The sequence below is a fragment of the Hyperolius riggenbachi genome, chromosome 3 (genome assembly GCF_040937935.1).
Source record: "Hyperolius riggenbachi isolate aHypRig1 chromosome 3, aHypRig1.pri, whole genome shotgun sequence".
NCBI classification, from domain to species: Eukaryota; Metazoa; Chordata; class Amphibia; order Anura; family Hyperoliidae; genus Hyperolius; species Hyperolius riggenbachi.
In genome coordinates this window covers 439,730,488-439,748,226 of record NC_090648.1, presented here as the reverse complement: position 1 = coordinate 439,748,226, position 17,739 = coordinate 439,730,488, and the positions used below count along the sequence as shown (strand labels likewise).

Genomic DNA, 17,739 nt, shown 5'->3' with positions numbered 1-17,739 from the left:
CTACTGCTGTAGCATGCATTACTAACTTAGTCGCGCTCCCCCTAAAACTAACGGCCACCCCAATTGTCCCACTCTGGACCCTGTCAGGTCCAGTGACTTTGTAGGACGAGATCCCGCACTTTAATTGGCCCAATAGGGAATCTCATCCTACAAAGAGAATCAAGTTTAGTTGGTATTACTCTTGTCTGGCTCTCAGGGAAATTGCTGAGGTTGCTGAAACCCAAGAGAAGCTGATGGACGTGTCTGACACTTCCGACACCCGGAGGATCAACTATCTACACATCACCATGGCAATAGGGACGTGAGCCCTCTGCAGCACATGCGCACTGTACCAGCTTGAAACCTATTGCATGACTCTCACAGAATTGCATTTTAAACTGTGGCGTTTATGGCTCGCTCAGCCAAAAAGGTTCCTGACCCCTGCTTTAAACAAAAGGCATTTCTAGCTGATACAAATACTACAATAAATCTGCACAGTTTCTACTTCCTGATTCATGGAAGCAGACATATTTTCTACAGCCTGTGCTTTCAAATGAGCTTAACTGCCATAGGCAGTCATGTGACTCAGGTGGGAGATTAAATTACAACTAGTGATTAGACACAAATGAGGGGGAATTACACAGGCTAAACTCTTTAAATACATGCAGGATGCATTTATGTTATGTTTTCCTTGTATCCTATGCAAGAGTTCAGGTCCACTTTAATCAATGGCTTTGTTTAATACTATTTCTACATGCAGGAGAAAAAAACTTCAACCCCCTTGGCGTTCTGATTCTTTCCGGATTTTAGAGTCTAAAAGCGGTGCAATTTTTTTGCATCCTTTCAGACTCTAAAACCTGGAAAAAAAAATCATGCTGCCAGGGAGATCTGCAGCAGCCTAGCAATTACTCACCTCCCTGGCTCCAGCGCTGCAGTTAAGCCTCCATTCTCTGGGTGGCGCTGCAACTCTAAAGTGAAATTGCTGGCTGTCGTCATAACGACAGCTGACGATCTCACCAGCAGGAAGCAGAGCCCCGGAGGAGAGAAAGAAGAATGCCGGCCGACGTCGGGATCCCCGGGAGGTATGTAGATACGCCCGCTGCGCGCATGGCTCTGCATTCAGCCTCCGGCGGCTACCCCGAGCAGAGGTCGGGATCACCGCTCTTGGCTACGGTTTTCCGCCCTGACCCTAGCTCGGAATTACCGCCAAGGAGGTTAAAGGACCTCTGTCGCGAAAATCTTAATTTAAAATACATGTTAACATATACAAATAAGAAGTACGTTTCTTCCAGAGTAAAATGAGCCATAAATTACTTTTCTCCTATGTTGCTGTCACTTACAGTAAGTAGCAGAAATCTGACATTACCGACAGATTCTGGACTAGCCCATCTTCTCATGGGGGTTTCTTAGGGTTTTCTTTATTTTTAAAAGCACTTAGTGAATGGCAGTTGCTTTGTTTAACTGCCAAAGGGAGGTTGTCCAGCATCTTTGTATAAATCTTTTTCAGGGAATGTCTTTTTATAAAAAATAAAGGCCATGCTGAGAATCCCCCATGAAGAGATGGACTAACCCATAACCTGTCGGTAATGTCAGATTTTACTACCTGCTGTAAGTGACAGCAACATAGGAGAAATGTAATTTATGGCTCATTTTACTCTGCAAGAAATGTACTTCTTATTTGTGTATGTTTTAAATTTTAAGATTTCCGTGACAGTTTCTCTTTAAAGAGACACTGAAGTGAAAAAAAAATTATGATATTATGATTTGTATGTGTAGTACAGCTAAGAAATAAAACCTTAAGATCAGATATATCAGTCTAATTGTTTCCAGTACAGGAAGAGTTGAGAAACTCCAGTTGTTATCTCTATACAAAAAAGCCATTATCTCTACGACTTTCAAAATCGTGGAGAGGGCTGTTTTCTGACTTTTATTATCTCAACTGTTATTGAACCATTTACTTTTTCTCTGCCAGAGGAGAGGTCATTAGTTCACAGACTGCTCTGAAAGAATCATTTTGAATGCTGGTTGTTGTGTAATCTGCACATATTAGAGAATGATGCAATGTTAGAAAACACACTATATACCTGAAAATAAAAATATGAGAATATTTTCTTTGCTGCTAATCTTCTAGTAATTATTCATAGTACACAACCAATTCATTATATCATATATTTTTTTTCGCTTCAGTGTCTCTTTAACATGCAGCATTTCTCCTACACACCGCAAGCCTTATCTGATTTACAATCATTAGCTGTGCAGGCTGTAATGGAGGCAACCATTCGCGGTGTGCGAGAAAATGTCATTCATAATCGCTGCACTGTATAAGTGTGAAACCTCCCTTAGTATTCTCATTTAAAGGACAACTGAAGCGAGAGAGATATGGAGGCTGCCATATTTATTTCCTTTTAAGCAATACCAGTTGCCTGGCTATCCTGCTAATCCTCCGCCTCTAATACTTTTAGCCATAGACCCTGAACAAGCATGCAGCAGATCAGGTATTTCTGACATTATTGTCAGATCTGACAAGATTAGCTGCATGCTTGTTTCTGGTGTGTGATTCAGACACTGCTGCAGTCAAATACATCTGGTATTGTGTAAAAGGAAATTAATATGGCAGCCTTCACATTGTTCTTAATTTAGTTGTCCATTAATTAAATACAGTTTTTCCAGTGATTTGGAATTGTTGCTTTTCTGGAGAATTTGGGGTCTTAAGCCCCATACACTCGCTCAACCGCGGTCTTTTATGCAGCACAATTGTTGAACAACTTTTGTTGTGAAACAAGTTGAAACCGCTAAAAAAAAAAGTCTTTTGCTATTGTTCAAAAAGCTGATAAGGCTGATAAGAAGTCAATCCAACAGCAAAATACTTTTTTTAGCTGTTTCAACTTGTTTCACAACAAAATTTGTTCAACAATTGTGCTGCATAAAAGACCGCTCTTGAGCGTGTGTATGGGGCTTAATGTTTCATCACCGCAAATTGCCGAAAAAAGGTCACAAATTGATTGGAACCCCCCCATCCGTTTGGCAGGTTTCCAGCATAAATGTATAAAATACTTCTTTATGTTGCTCAGCTCCTGGCATACAGCCACTGCTGGGAAATAGTCACCTGTTCCATGCAGCAAGCCCTGACTGGTAATATTTACATTTTGATTTTGGGAGCGATCAGAGATGTTTCAGTGACACGGCTGCTCTTGTGATCAATGCGGAGGGAATTTTCATTTTCCCATTCCCCAGAAGAATACTCGCATTTCACTTAGTAGTTTCATGCCAGTCATATCAATACATTGTGTGTAATGGACGTCGTTACAAATAAACTTCTGAATATTGATAAAAGTGCATCAATAATCCCAATCCATAGGCTAAAAGCGGAAAGACGCCAGCGTGACTCTTTTTTGTTCTCTTCAAAGGAAAATATATATATGGCCTGGCTATTTTTAAGGGGGAGGGGAGGGGGGTGGAGTATTCAGTATCTGAGTTTCCAGAAATGACCAAAGAAACTTTAATAGCTTGATTGCAGTAAAACACGACACACCACTACACCCCACCACCTGTGCTTGCCATGTTCGATATACTTAGACATGGCCTCTACCCATCTATCTTTTAATCAGTAAAACAATCAAATGACAAGACCTTACTATTTAATACAAACCTGAAGTGAAAAAAAATGTATGATATAATGTATTGTATGTGTAGTACGGATAAGGAAAAGAACATTAGTAGCAAAGAAAAGTCTCATATTTTTTTCAGCTATATAGCTTTTTTGTTTTTTATAACTTTGCATCATACTGCCACAGTTGCACACAGCTATAAAACAAAACCTGAATAATGACCCTTTGAACTTTCCTGCAGTAAAACCTTATCTCAAGGTGTCTCTCACTGTTCTGTGGCTTTCTAAGTGCTTCAGAAAACAGGACTGTATTTAACCCAAGTTGGTGGAATAGCTCAGAGAATCTCTTTTGCATAGATAACTACATTTTTTTTTGTAACTCTCCCTGTACTGGAAAACAATACGACACTCGTTTTCTTTTTTTTGCTACTACTGCACATACAATTAATTATAGTATAAGTTTATTTTCACATCAGGTTTGCGTTAAAACATTTTTGTTTCAAGCTTGTCATGTATTGTGATATCTGATTTATAAAAAGGTGGACAGAAGACCAGGCAGAATATGGCACATGCCATTGTTTGATAATGCACGTACACATGTTTGGGAAGTTTTGTTATTGCAAGTGGCCGATCGCTACTTCTGAATTGGTGATTGATTCTGAGAATTGCAACAACTTTTAGCAAATCGCACCATTCACGGTATTAATGTTAAATAACCTGACCTGTAGCGCATCACCAACAGTCAGCTGCAGGCATATCTTCCTCGTCTAACAGAATGCCATAGAGAGCAGTGGGAGACACAGGCTGGGTGCCCACAGATGGTCTCTGGGCTACGAGTACGTGTATTGAGAACCTAGGCTCTGCAGGACTGGTGGCAATGTACGGTAATACGGCATTAGCAGTTATTATCTTTATTGTAGGTTTATTATATAAAAGTGTGTTTGCTTTGACTCTTAATCTTGTTTTTATAAAGTTTTTTTCCCCTTTGCAATCTGTATATAGATCAAGTATGCTGATCTTATCAGTCCTGCTTCAGTCATGCCATATCTTTAAATGCTTAGTTATAAATTATCCACAAAAGCGCTTTTCTTGGCAGGGACCTTGTTTATTGAAGCAGTTGTGCAAGCTAGTGGCTGCTAGAGCATGCTTTCAGTTTCCGTGACTGTAGAGACAGGAGGGTGAATAGCGCCACGCTGTGTTGCAATGCATCTGTTACAATTGATTTTCTCCCCTAGACTACTACTGCAGAGTGCAACTGCCGGGACAATGATTCAGTCACTGAAAAATCTGACAGGAGAGTGAGACTTCTGCTAATGGCTGCAGAAGATGGGAAGACCCTGAAACCCACGCACTTACATATATCAGCAGTGCATGTGGGTTGACCTGTCTAGCCAGGCTACACTAAAACTTACAGGATCCATTGTAGATTTCCTTAAATTTAACCAGCCACTTTGTAGTCTGCTGTTGTCAGCCACCCATTACGATGTTATATAGTTCTCCCTATCTCGTAGTACAAAAATGTAAGTTTAACTTTTCTACTGTGTCAGACACCTGAAGGGTGTGCGCGGCCCATGCTGCATCCCTTCATTTATTTTAACGGCTAGCTGCTCCCAGGCCAAACGGACATTTGCATGTTATTTTCTGGTTGTTCAAAATCAGAATCAGAAAGAATTTATTCGCCAAGCACCACTGGGTCGTGCCCGGAATTGGGTTTGGCACCTTACAATTGCTCATAGTAAACACAAGAAGTACAAAAATAACAGAAACATGCAGAGACAGAAGTGCAAAACAATTCATAGTGCAAATGTGAATACAAAAACAGGGGTGAAAAGTGGGAATTAGAATTCAGTAAACAGTGTCCAGATTCAACATAGAGTTATGTTCGCTAGTTCAGTCAAGTGAGTTCAGGAGGTTGACAGCAGAGGGGAAAAAGGAGTTACTATGCCTCGAAGTTTTGGCGTTGATGGCTCGAAACCTCCGGCATGACGGTAGCCGGATGAAAAAGCGGTGACCAGGGTGTGAGGGGTCGCCGGCAATCCTCAGTGTTTCGGAGCGTAGTCTGGAGAGATGGAGGCAGTCAAGTGAGGGGAGTGGTCTCCCAATAATCCTTTCCGCCGATCTAATGATCCTCTGAAGTTTGTATCCATCCCTGATGGATGATCCAGCATACCAAACTAGGATCGAAGAGCAGAGGACAGACTCTATGGTGGCAGTGTAGAAGTTCATCAGCAGTTCCTGGGCCATGCTGAACTTCTATAGTTGTCAGAGGAAGAACAGCCTCTGCTGGGCTTTTCTCTGAGTTAAGGTTTTTTCCTTCCAGGTCAGGTCATTTGAGACGGTGGTTCCCAGGAGCAAACGTTGGCCATTCGTTTAACTTCGATGCCGTCAATGTAGATTGGTGGGGGGGCTGGAGCATGCCTCCTAAAATCTACTATCACCTCAACAGTTTTGGTTGTGTTAAGTATCAGTTAGGGTCCCTTCCAACAGGGTGACCTCACTGGGGTGAAAGGGTCTAGTACAGCTGTTCCCAACCTCTTTATCCTGGAGGAACCCTGCAAATAATTTTACGATCTCAAGGAACCCCTGCAAAGAATTTTGGGAATCTCGAGGAACCCCTGGTTTTATTTTGCAGGAGACATGGTCTTTGAAAATAGGTGTGGCTGTTTATATAACTACCCCCTTATACAGTGTCTCCTTATTCTAGTGCTTTTTATTAATGTGCTCATTATTCTGAAACCTCCAATCTAGTGTTTCTTTTTTACAGTACCCTCTATTATAATGTGCTCTTTTATATGTCAAGGAACATGCCAAGGAACTCATGCAGAATACTCAAGGAACCCTGGGGGAGAAAGCAAGGAACCCTGGGGGAGAAAGCAAGGAACCCTGGGGGAGAAAGCCTGGTCTAGTACACATTTTTGTTTTGCATGCAAACCTTTTTGGAACCCAACATCCTCCATTAGTGTAAATTTGTAGCGCCTGTTTTAGATGCAATTGGGTGCATTTAAAGGAGCATACTCGCATCCAATTTTTATTGGCCAATCACTGACTAATTTTACCACCTCCATGTAATATGAGGGCCAACAAACTTTGAATACCATGAAGGGATTATTTTGGTAAGCTCTCATATTGCATGGAAGTGGTAAAATTGGCCAATCAAAATTGGATGTGTGTACCAGGCTTAAGAGGCTCTGCACACCTCTTGCTGTCATTCAGGTGCATCCTGGTTTTCGGTGTTCTGCCATTTCTCCCTATCATACAAAAATGTAAGTTTAATTATTCACCCACTATGATAAGCGGAGTACACAGCATTGCTAAATGCTGTCTGAAATGTATTTTCCTGATTGTTTTGGGTCACTGTGCAAATATGCTGCAGATCTCAGGTGACAGGACAAACTAGCGGAGGGGAGTACAATGGCATTCAGCTCAGTAGACTGTCACAAACCAAACAGACATTTCGGGTGACAAAAGGCAGCCAGGGTTTTAAACTGCTGACACTTTAAAGAGGAACTTCAGCCTAAACAAACATACTGTCATTAAGTTACATTAGTTATGTTAATTAAAATAGATAGGTAATATAATCTCTTACCCACCCGGTTTTAAAAGAACAGGCAAATGTTTGATTTCATGAGGGCAGCCATCTTTTTGGTTGAAAGGAGGTGACACGGAGCATGAGACACAGTTCCAACAGTCCTGTGTGCTGATCACCCCTCCCAGTTGCTAGGCAACGTGAATAACAACATAGGAAATCCCATCATGCATCAGGGAAAAAAAGCCTGGGCAGTTTTCTTTGATGGGTGGAGCTTAGCTAAAAATGCAGCTAAAAATGATGCTTTGGTAAGAAAAACAAAGTTCTGATGCTGTGAAACTGTTAAAGAAACACCAAGCCTTTTCAGTTCTGCTGAGTAGTTTTTTAGTCCGGAGGTTCACTTTAAAGTACACCCAGACAGGAAGGTGACTGCATATAGGTCTATAAGGGCTGATCTTGAAAACAATTGGTTACGCCCTAATAGCAGAAAAATTCAGGCGCAATGATTAGTTTACCAATTTGTACCACTCTCTCCATTCTATTCCAGCAGAAATCGTATGGAGACCTATTGGTTTGCTACCTCCTCTAGTGTTAAGCTGGCCATACACTGTATATATACATATGTTATTTGCCACAATGCAAAGATATTCACAGAGGGGAAACTGTCAGGACCATGGCCCTGACATCACACTGTGGGAGGGGTTTCACCACAATATCAGCCACACAGACGCCCCTGATGATCTATTTGAGAAAAGGTAAAGATCTCTCTTGGGAATGGGGTTATCAGCTACTGATTGGGATGAAGTTCAATCCTGGGTTAAAGTTCCTTTTTAATATGACCAAATGACATTGTTAGCAGCACATGTGTGCTAGAGCTTGACTCGTGGTGCAGAAACATGGTATTTATGTGTGACAGCCGCTGTGCTCAGTTGTGCATCCATAGAGTAGATTTTACCCCCTCAGCCCTGCAAACGCCTGGCAGGTCCTCAGGAGCAGCTGACAGGCAGTGCATGCTCCACCAATCTGCTGCCTGAGGTTTTAAGGAGGTAGTTCTGTACTTTATACAAACTATTGTAGATAGGACAAGCCATGTTGTACATGTATGCTTACAGACGTGTTCAGTTTCATCTTTCTGCTTTAATGTTTCCAGTGCCTGGATGGGGATCTGTATGAGAGGCTGCGGGACTACCTGTCACTGATCAACAAGACTGAGCTTAACATCTGCAAATCAACTCAAGAACGCTTTGCGGAAAACCTTGAGGCATCACTTCAGGTAAATGTCCTCCTCAACAGTGATTTACGCCAACCTTAGCCATCCAGATGGGCTTTTGTGCAGTAACTCGATAGAATAACAACCGCACAAGTTGCTGGCCTGGTGGCTAGCGGCATGTCTGTACGGGTCACCCCGCATTGTTGCTCAGAGAAGTCAAGTCCTAACACCCCCCCAACCTAGAGGCAACCACTTCTACAGTGGTTTATGCCAAGCTTACCCATCCAGATGGTTATCGGGCACTTGTGCAGTAATCCAGAAGTATGGCGTCCATCAAGTTTATCAGGTTGTGAGTTCTTAAATGGTCTTGAAGGCCACTGCTTTAACTTCATATTCCATGACTTGCTTTTCCTACTCCTTTTGTCTACTTCATTAAGAAGATGGACAGTATTGAGATGGAATAATGCCAAATGACTATGCGGTGACACAGTGGGCATTCTTTGGCCATAGATCCCCAGCTGTTATTGCTACATGTTTTCTTTACCTGGAAAGAGGTCTTTACATGAAATCTACTAATGTGGGGATGCAGACGGGATGCACACATGCTTGATGGGTGGTTTACTACAACTCCGTATCACTTTTCCACTGCTGCTATCTTCTTCTGGCACAACCATTGATTTCCTAAAGTGTGGGAGAATTATGGAGAACATAACTCATTAAAAAAGGAAGTCCAGGTTTGCAGCATGAGTATTGGCTCTTAGGTGACAAGTTGGCAAAAGTTAGCTCCCCTTACCTATGTCCTATCAGAGTAGAGCATTGGTGTTGAACTCCGGTCCTCTATGGCCATATCAATGCCAGGGTTTTAGGTGGACTGAGAACTGGAGAAATGGTTTCTACTTGATGAACCTCACCTTTCCTGATACAGTCCAATCAATTAATTTGAGCAGCAACAAGAGAAACACAGAATGGGCACAGGATAAGTCTAAGCCGAACTTTTATTCACAGGGATTACAATAGTGATCCATTCACAGGGGACAGTCCCCCCTACCAGTACAGCCACTTCTTCAGAGGTAAAAGATGTTCCGAGAGGAATGCAGGGAGGCCAAGCTGTGCCAAAATTTGAGACCTACCAAAATTTGAGCTGGACCAAAAATGTGTGAGGACCTCGGCCCTTGAGGACTAAAGCTTGACATCCCTGGAGTGGAGTGAGGATTAGTTAAAGATAAGGTACATTTGTGTTTCTGCTATTGCATCCCATGCAGCACCTACAGAAAGGTAGTTAGATACTATCTTTAAACCCAGGACCGTCTGCATGTGTTAAAATAAATTTGCAGTGCTAGTCTAGTACATGTACCGGTATATCATGGCAATCACACAATTTAAAATCTTTCAGCAATACCTTCTACCACCACCACTTTGTTCTGAAATGGCCAAGGCTAAGCCTGCAAAGATTTGTTACGCAATAACAGAAGAAAAATATAGTCCCAGTTGTGGTTTGTTGGATCTGTTATTTTCGCAACCTTACTAAATCAATTTGTGTTCTTTCAACTAGCCAACCATTCGATCTAGAAATAGTGCACTGCTCTTGTCTAGTCCATGCCATTTAACCTCTCTGACTATGAATGCCCTACATAAAGTCTAAACTTCCATCAATATACCATAGCTCTCTGTACTGTAGGAGGGACAAATAAGGCACCAACTATTTGCTAAAGGCTCCTTAAGCTTCGTACATATTCTAGATTGTTTTCAGCCGAGGCAGCCGGTTGGGGCCGCCTCTGCCAGGAATCTGGCGTGCATACAGCAGCCCCTGATTCCACTTGGCACATCAACAAGCAATGCACTTGGCGGACCAACCCAACCCAACTGAGTGCGTGCCGAGGGCATTGCTCTTCTACTCACCCCGCATGGTACATCATCACCGCGCTGTCAGTCTGGCTATGCAACAGACTGGCTATGCAACACGTCTGTATGGGCTCAGCCTGCACTGTTGAGCAAGGGAATCAACTCCCAATTCCTCCCCTCCCCCCCCCCCCCCTGTTGCAAGCAGTAGTGTGCCAAGATCCCTGCCCCAGTGTCTCAAGGGGTATACAACCGATTAGACAATGGGTTGGCGTACAGCAGTGCTGAACCATTTGATTGATTTATGTAACTTTTGAAACCCTCATCCCTTTGTTATCATCAAGTTTAAATGACCCCAAAAGTGAACAAGGCAATTTCTAACAGAAAGTGAATATAAATGGAGTATAGAGGCAAAGTAGGTGACATTATTCCTGTTTAACATGCCAAAAATGTTTTCCAAACTCTGCTACGACTCTCCTCCTGGATGCAGCTGAAGGTCAAGTCAGTCAGGTGTGTCTCTGACACCCAAAGTAAGAAAAACAGATACCAGACTACATATCCCTTCACCACAATAGTAGTGTCCTCTATGTGAGAATCTAGACTTCTTGTTCACAGGAAGTAAACGGTGAGCAGACGTAAGAGGCACAGAAAATTACACAGACACTAATTGCCCTAAGTGTGTATAGAAAGGTGCACAGCTACACAATGGATTTCTGAACTTAAAAAGTTGAGTTCCACACGTAAGAGTTGCAATCTACCCTAATCAGCATGGTTGTTTTGAGAATTGGCCTGGACCAATTATGAGTTTATTTGGAGTTTAACTGTAATGATTGTAGAATTCTCTCCATGGTCAGCGCACAGGACGCGCGCTGACACTGCGGAAATCCTCCACAAGCGTATAATTTGAGAGAACCCAGCAAAAGGTGCAACGCACCTGTAGAGGGAAATTCCTGTCGGCAGATGGAGCTGTGGAGTGCAGAGGAACAGATCCTCTGCCCTGCCACAGACGCCAGACAGGAATTGTACGAAGGGAAGAAATGCAGGGCAAGATAGCCATTAAAGAGAGAGAGTAAAGCGACAGAGTGTATGTGTGTCCACCAATCTAGTCGCTACCCAGCAACAATGAACACACAGCCATGAAGATCAGGTGAGAAGGCAATCGCAAGAGATGGCGATTGCTAACAGCGACACAAGACCGAATAAGCACAGAGGAGGAATGTATGTATGTCCACCAATCTAGTCGCCAACCTGCGACGGTGGACACACAACAGAGGAAACCAAGTGAGAGCGCAATCGCAAGAGAAGCGATTGCGAATGAGAATGAGCACAGGGACAGAATGTTTGTGTGTGCACCAATCTAGTCGCAAAACCCGCGACGGTGCACACACAACAGCAGAGACAAAGTAGGAACGCAATCGCGAGAGAGGCGATTGCCAGAGGTGACACAAGACTTAAGCAAGACCGGGCACGAGACTAGCAAAGGCACAGCAAATCATACAATGAGAAGATAAGGAAAATAACAAACGCTAACTAAACATGAACACCACCCTCATTCGCAACAGCGAACGCGTTTACAGCGCGATCTCCGCACATTAAGCGCAACAGAGACAAGCACGCCTAACTAACCACTGCCACACAAACACGAAACAGAGAACGCAAGCGCTTGCTTAACGGTTACCTCACCGAGCCTACAGCAAGCGTTCGTATCAGACAAAACTGACAGACGGACGGAAACAGGATAGAAAAGATCCACTGCTCTTTCCGCCAGAGCGAGTGTGATCCGAGTAAAGCAACAGAGCTTAGCAGGATCCACTGCTCTTTCTGCCAGAGCGAGTGCGATCCGGGTTCAGGGACAGGATAGGAAAGATCCACTGCTCTTTCCGCCAGAACGAGTGCGATCCAGGTTCAAGGACAGGATCACAGATCAGAAGGATCAACAGCCGCTACCGCTGGGGCTAGTGCGATCCAAGCAAGACAGGCAGATGAGATAGCCGGTAGCAACCGCTGCTCCAGCTATACTCCAAGAAAGCAGATCAGAAGGATCCACAGCCGCTACCGCTAGAGGCTAGTGCGATCCAAGTAAGACAGATGGAACAGAAGGGGCTACCAGTAGCAACCACTGCTCTGGTTAGCACCCACAGACAGACAGGACGATTTCCTATCGACCACTGTTGGCGACAGGACAATCACAGCAGAGAGGCAACATAGACAAAACAGATAAGCAGGCTAACTGCACTAGAGGAGCTGCCTAGTGCAGTCCCCATAATTACTCTAAGATAACTATAACAATCCAACAGGGAAGGCTGACACTCCAGGAGTGTATTTAACAAACAGTTATGACCAGCAAAGCCTTCTGGTCAGCAGAAGGCTTTTATACTGCCAGCCCTCAAAGGAGACAGCTGGGCAATTTGCATGTATGCAAATCCCTCAGCAAAGCAACTCTGAAAGTTGCAAGATGAAGCCAGGTCTCTTTTCCAGAGACCTGCATCTCTCAGACATAAGGAATGGTCAAACAGCTGTCTGCCTGTGCAGCCAGCTGAGCGAATCATTGCATTAACTATGCTGTATTTTAGTTGTTTTCTTTTTATCCTTGCAGTATCCTTACCTTTTATATTATTCTATAAACATCTCTGCACTGCATTATTAGCATCATTATACTTGTCTTACTGTTGTCCTCAGGTTTCACGACATCAGAACTTACAGCTGTTCCTAAAAGATACAAATTTGTATACCTTGTTACCCATTCAGCAGTTCCAGCCGGCCGGAGCAGACCAGGTATGTGATGTGATGCCATGTCAATCTTAACTCAGTGATAAGAGACAATCTGCTCGATTCACTAAACAGCGCTGCTGTAACAGTTCAAGTTAAAAACAACTTAATGCACGCTACATGCTGCATAGCGTTCCTTCCTTAGTTATGCACGCTGTTTACACAGCAACGGGCGCTCCTTTTAATTGCCGGGTGCTGTGAAGTATCGTGTTACTTCACTAGTGCAGCCGCTACTAACATATTAACATAGTAGTGGCCACGCTAAAGCAGTATCTACAGCTACAGACCTTCCTTCAGTCTTATCAGTTTGTGGGACTATGGATAGGTTTATGATGCGGTGGGAGGTGCAAATGCTTTGGACCAGGATTGGAGTTTCTTGGATTGGATGTTGGTAGGAATTTTGTGGGAGGTGACCTGAAAGTTGAAGATTTTGGAGTAGGGTGTTATAAACTGTTCTTATCACCTTGCTTCGACACCATCGTCCCACAGACTGTGAGATCACTTGACTCTCCACACAGCAAACAGGAAATAGACTTTCTCAGGCTTCTCCAATGTTTCCGTTATTTATTCAAGTCACAGAAAGACAGATAGATACAGTCATCATATCCTAGCTATGCAAATCTTCATGTTGCATTATAAGCTCTTGATTAGACTCCCTACCGAAGTCTATCAGGTACCTTCTTCCTACCTACGTTACACTAAACTACCTATGTACATAGCATACATTATATCAGCTTACATAAAGGAATAACATGCTTAGAGGTCCAAGTCGGCCTTGCGAGCTAGTGCAGAAGGAAGAAGCAGAAGTGCCTTCTCCATTGCTCGCTCCAGATTTAATACCGACTAGGAAAGAGTTAAATATGACATCATCTTCGCCACCCCCTATATCAGTCTATTGGTGGACCCACTCATGGTGTCATCATACCCGCCTACTCGATTAATAATCAATGAGACATTTGACATACATGCAGGAATGTGAATATTTACAAAACATGACTGATGTTTATTGTTCCAGGCCCAGGTCATGGAGACCTGCGGCCTTGTTCAGAACAGCTTCTTGGTATGTTCTAGTTCTGCTGACAGAACTGCAGATTTTCTCTCTTCAGAGAAAATTCCTTAAAGGGCAGGTCTGCTCATCAAGCCTTTTTGACTAACTCAGTCCAAATAACTGAGGCCTACTTAAATTATAACAATCCCCCCTAAAACGGCTTGACCCGCAGATCCCAGCGTCTGAACCTCCCAGTACCTGGTTTCTTTCGTTTATGTTTCACTTTTCGATGTTCGTGCTCACACAACTTCTCTGCTCTCGGTGGTTACCCCTGGAAGAGAGAGAGCAAGACCTCTTGGTCTTCCTGTAACCAGGCTCTCTGGGGAAGCCCTACTTCTAAGTCCCTCAATACCACATGCTCAGCATTTGCGTCACTTGCCTATCACTCACAAACTTGCATGACCACAGAAAAGTGAAACTCGTTTGGTTGTTACAAAACGGAGCAGTGCCAGGTGCCTTCTAAAAGAGCGCCTTTATACAATCAGCCCCATCATAGGTACTACTAAACCTATACCCGTAACCCTGTAGATCCCTTAATTTAAACTATTGGTTCAGTAGATTGTTTATGAGGCACCAATCTCTGGACCAGGTTAATTTATTTTACGTAATTTTTAACCCGCAACCTCACCTGGATAATGATGCCTAAAGTTGTCATGCACATCCAGACGACCAGTGGGTGTAGAAAGAACTTTGGAACTGCAGATGCCCCGTCCGAGTGTCCCTGGAACATCACCGGAACCTTTGTCCACCAGGGCAGACTGGAACTCACCTGCTCATTTTTGTGTTCTACCTCGTTAAGATCACCTGTATCATGGTGAAATCTTACCTCTAACTTAGTGTACTGTTTGTTTAACCTTTGTAACGAAATGTGGTCGTCTTGGATCAAACCCTGTTCCCCTTTGTCCCATGTCGGGTTCTCTTTCAGGACGGGAACTACCCGTGAAACTTTGACCTTTAGAGTTCTCTTAACAATCTGAGAAACAACGTCATCAAACCTGGATGACAGGATCCATATGGGATCTCCACTCACACAATATGTTCCCCTTGGAAACTCCCCCTTATCGGAACAATTATGAGAATATACCTTGAATGTATCACTAGACCTTATGTTAAAAAACCAAACCTTTCCTTCAGCCACCGGAACTATCGGTTGGGCTTCAGGGTGGATCTTTTGAATGGTAGCCTCGCACTCTGCGTTATTGAGCCTGCAGGCATCTTCACTAAATTTGACTTGCCCCGGCCAATGCAGGTACTTCTGCAAGAATTGCCCACATGAGGACAACTCTACTTGCTTCACCTCCCCGTCTCGCACCAAAAAGGTTGACCTCTCAGGTCCTGGTGTAAGACACGGGTTGAGGTGGGAACTAAGGAAGTAGCGGTGCCTAAAGGAATGTTGCACCGTTTCCATTTGTTCACCCAAACATCTCGAAGCTGCCATGCAAAAGATCCTTCTCCAGAAAAATTAATATACCTCCCCTTGTCCAATCTCTCGCTGACAAAATATGTCCCCAGCTGTCCTGATTGGACCTCTTCCCCCCTTACATCCTGAGGCACCATATGTACCTGAGGTCGGGAAGACTGTACTCTCTGCAATCTTTCGATTAAGAGTACCTCTTCACTTACCCAACTATCCTGAGGATACGCTGCTGCATATGGACTGTGTAATATCGTCCCCTGTTGTGACCCGTGTGGTGTGAATGGGTTCCCTGTGTGGGCTTTCCCTCCCCCGGGACCGCTCTCCCCACCCTCTTTGTCACCTGGAAATGTGGCTTGATCTCGATTGTTACTTCTTGTTTCGAGAACCACCCACCCTTGGCTTTCCAGCCTTTACGTGTGTAAAGTTGTTTCAGAGGCACTCTCTGTTGGTAGCTCCAGAGTGTGATGTTGTCCCTTGCGTCTCTCTGGTAAGAGAATTGACGCCCCCTGCTCGTTCCTCTCCAATCTGGAACCATCTCACTCTGCATAACCAAGACAAGGTACCCCTGAATCACACACTCCACCTTTTGCATGTACCCATTGTACTGCAATGTACCTTTTAACAAACCTTTGGATCGGTGCATCGATTCTGGGAGTGTGGCATTCAATAGCAGATTTACACTGCCATTAAATTCCCACTGCCCGCACACTTGACCCTTCAGACCTTTCACCCACCTTGTGCCATGAAATTTGCTTTCTCCTGGCACAAGTGCTCTTTTCCTCCGTCCCTGCATGGTCCATCTGTGCCAAGCGGAGGGAGGTGTGAAAGGATCAGTACCTTTGTCACCCAACATTAACATGCTTGGGCCTTGCCTTCTCATTAACCCCTTATTATACATGAGAATGTCCTCTCTTCGTTCTCCTAGGACGGAATGGCAACCTAGGATCACCATCAGCATGGTACTCTTCATTATAAAAGCACCACCCTGGGAAAGAAAAACATTAGCACTTTGCATTATGCTTTGCTCTGACAGTTTTGTTAGTCTCTTTCCGATTTCCGAAATCTCGTGTTTTAGTCTCTTTCCGATTTCAGGAATCTCGTGTTTTAGTCTCTTTCCGATTTCAGGAATCTCGTGTTCCTCCAAGCTTAGATTGGCATCTGGAACCTTTCGCTTATCCGACTGACATCTCCATCTTTGCTGCCAGCACTGCAGCTGTCTCAATTCCATATTGCCAAACACCTGAAATCGAAATACAAACAAATCAATTCTTATTAATGATTTGGGATTCGCCCTGCGGCTTGTACTCTTTACACTTTAGATTGATCAATATATATCGTAATTGATCTCGTTGCTTTATGGTTCTCATGAACTCTGTTTACTCTTATTGGTAGATTGGAGTTAAACTTCACCCCCCTACCTCAGTACTATCCTCAGTACTTACCTGTTTTAAATATGCTCCCGCGGACTTCACCTTTGGAAGCTCGCTTCACCTTTGGAAGCTCTCACCCCATTGCAGCTCACTCCACATCCCCCCTTATCTGTCCATGCGCGGCCGTCGCATGCGCAGATTACAGGTGCCACACCTGTTGCTGCTTTGCAGGTGAGCCTGCAATGCTCTTACTCATTATCGCATTTACTTATCTAGAACTTCATTGCGATACCAGCTCTGCTAGAAGTTCTGTGTGTTGTACCCTCTGATCAATGTTTGCCGTGCCACCACCTAAACTACCAAAAAAAACTGGCTGCCTCCCTGTAGGAAGGAGCACTTTGCACTTAAACTACACAGGGTGCAGGGCTAAGCATACCAGCGTCACATGCCTGTATGCAGATCCCTGAATGCCCACTTGGTAGGTAGCCACATGGCAAACACCGTACTGATACACTGTCACTCTGTAAACGGCAATTCTATCATCTGTATAATTGCCCCATGAACTGCTGTCAGTCCTTGTTCTTTGTGCTACAATTGACAGGAGCTGGAAAAAAACACCTTTGACCAATCAGTGGACGAAAAAACCGCACCAAAAAACAGCCCCAGCCCAGCATAGACCTCTCAGTCAAGCTCTGGCCCTGTCCACGACAAAAACCGGAAAAAACGTTACTGCTCTGCAGAAGCGGCGACGGAAACCCGAATTGGTCAACTCCCTTTTTTCCAACTCCGGCACCCCCCTGATGCACTGTCCCCCCCTATACGCTATTGGGAACTCATGCTGCACCACCCATTAAGGTGCCCCACTTACAGGAATAATCCCATAAGCAACACAGTACAGACCCTTTCCTGATCTGCACTGCTTAGTGTGTCCCCGCACCTAGCTGGGAAACACTTCCTATTCTGGCATTCCTTTC

The 17,739-nt window shown here is 44.0% G+C and overlaps 1 protein-coding gene across 1 annotated transcript in view; it reads left to right on the top strand.

The window, feature by feature from the left end:
- FCHSD1 (FCH and double SH3 domains 1) overlaps positions 1-17,739 on the top strand; it is a 198,153-nt gene that overhangs the window by 141,386 nt on the left and 39,028 nt on the right. Inside the window, exons 9-10 of the mRNA XM_068277714.1 lie at positions 8,263-8,385; positions 12,841-12,936. Coding sequence (XP_068133815.1) covers positions 8,263-8,385; positions 12,841-12,936 — 219 coding nt within the window. The remainder of the gene's footprint in view (positions 1-8,262; positions 8,386-12,840; positions 12,937-17,739) is intronic.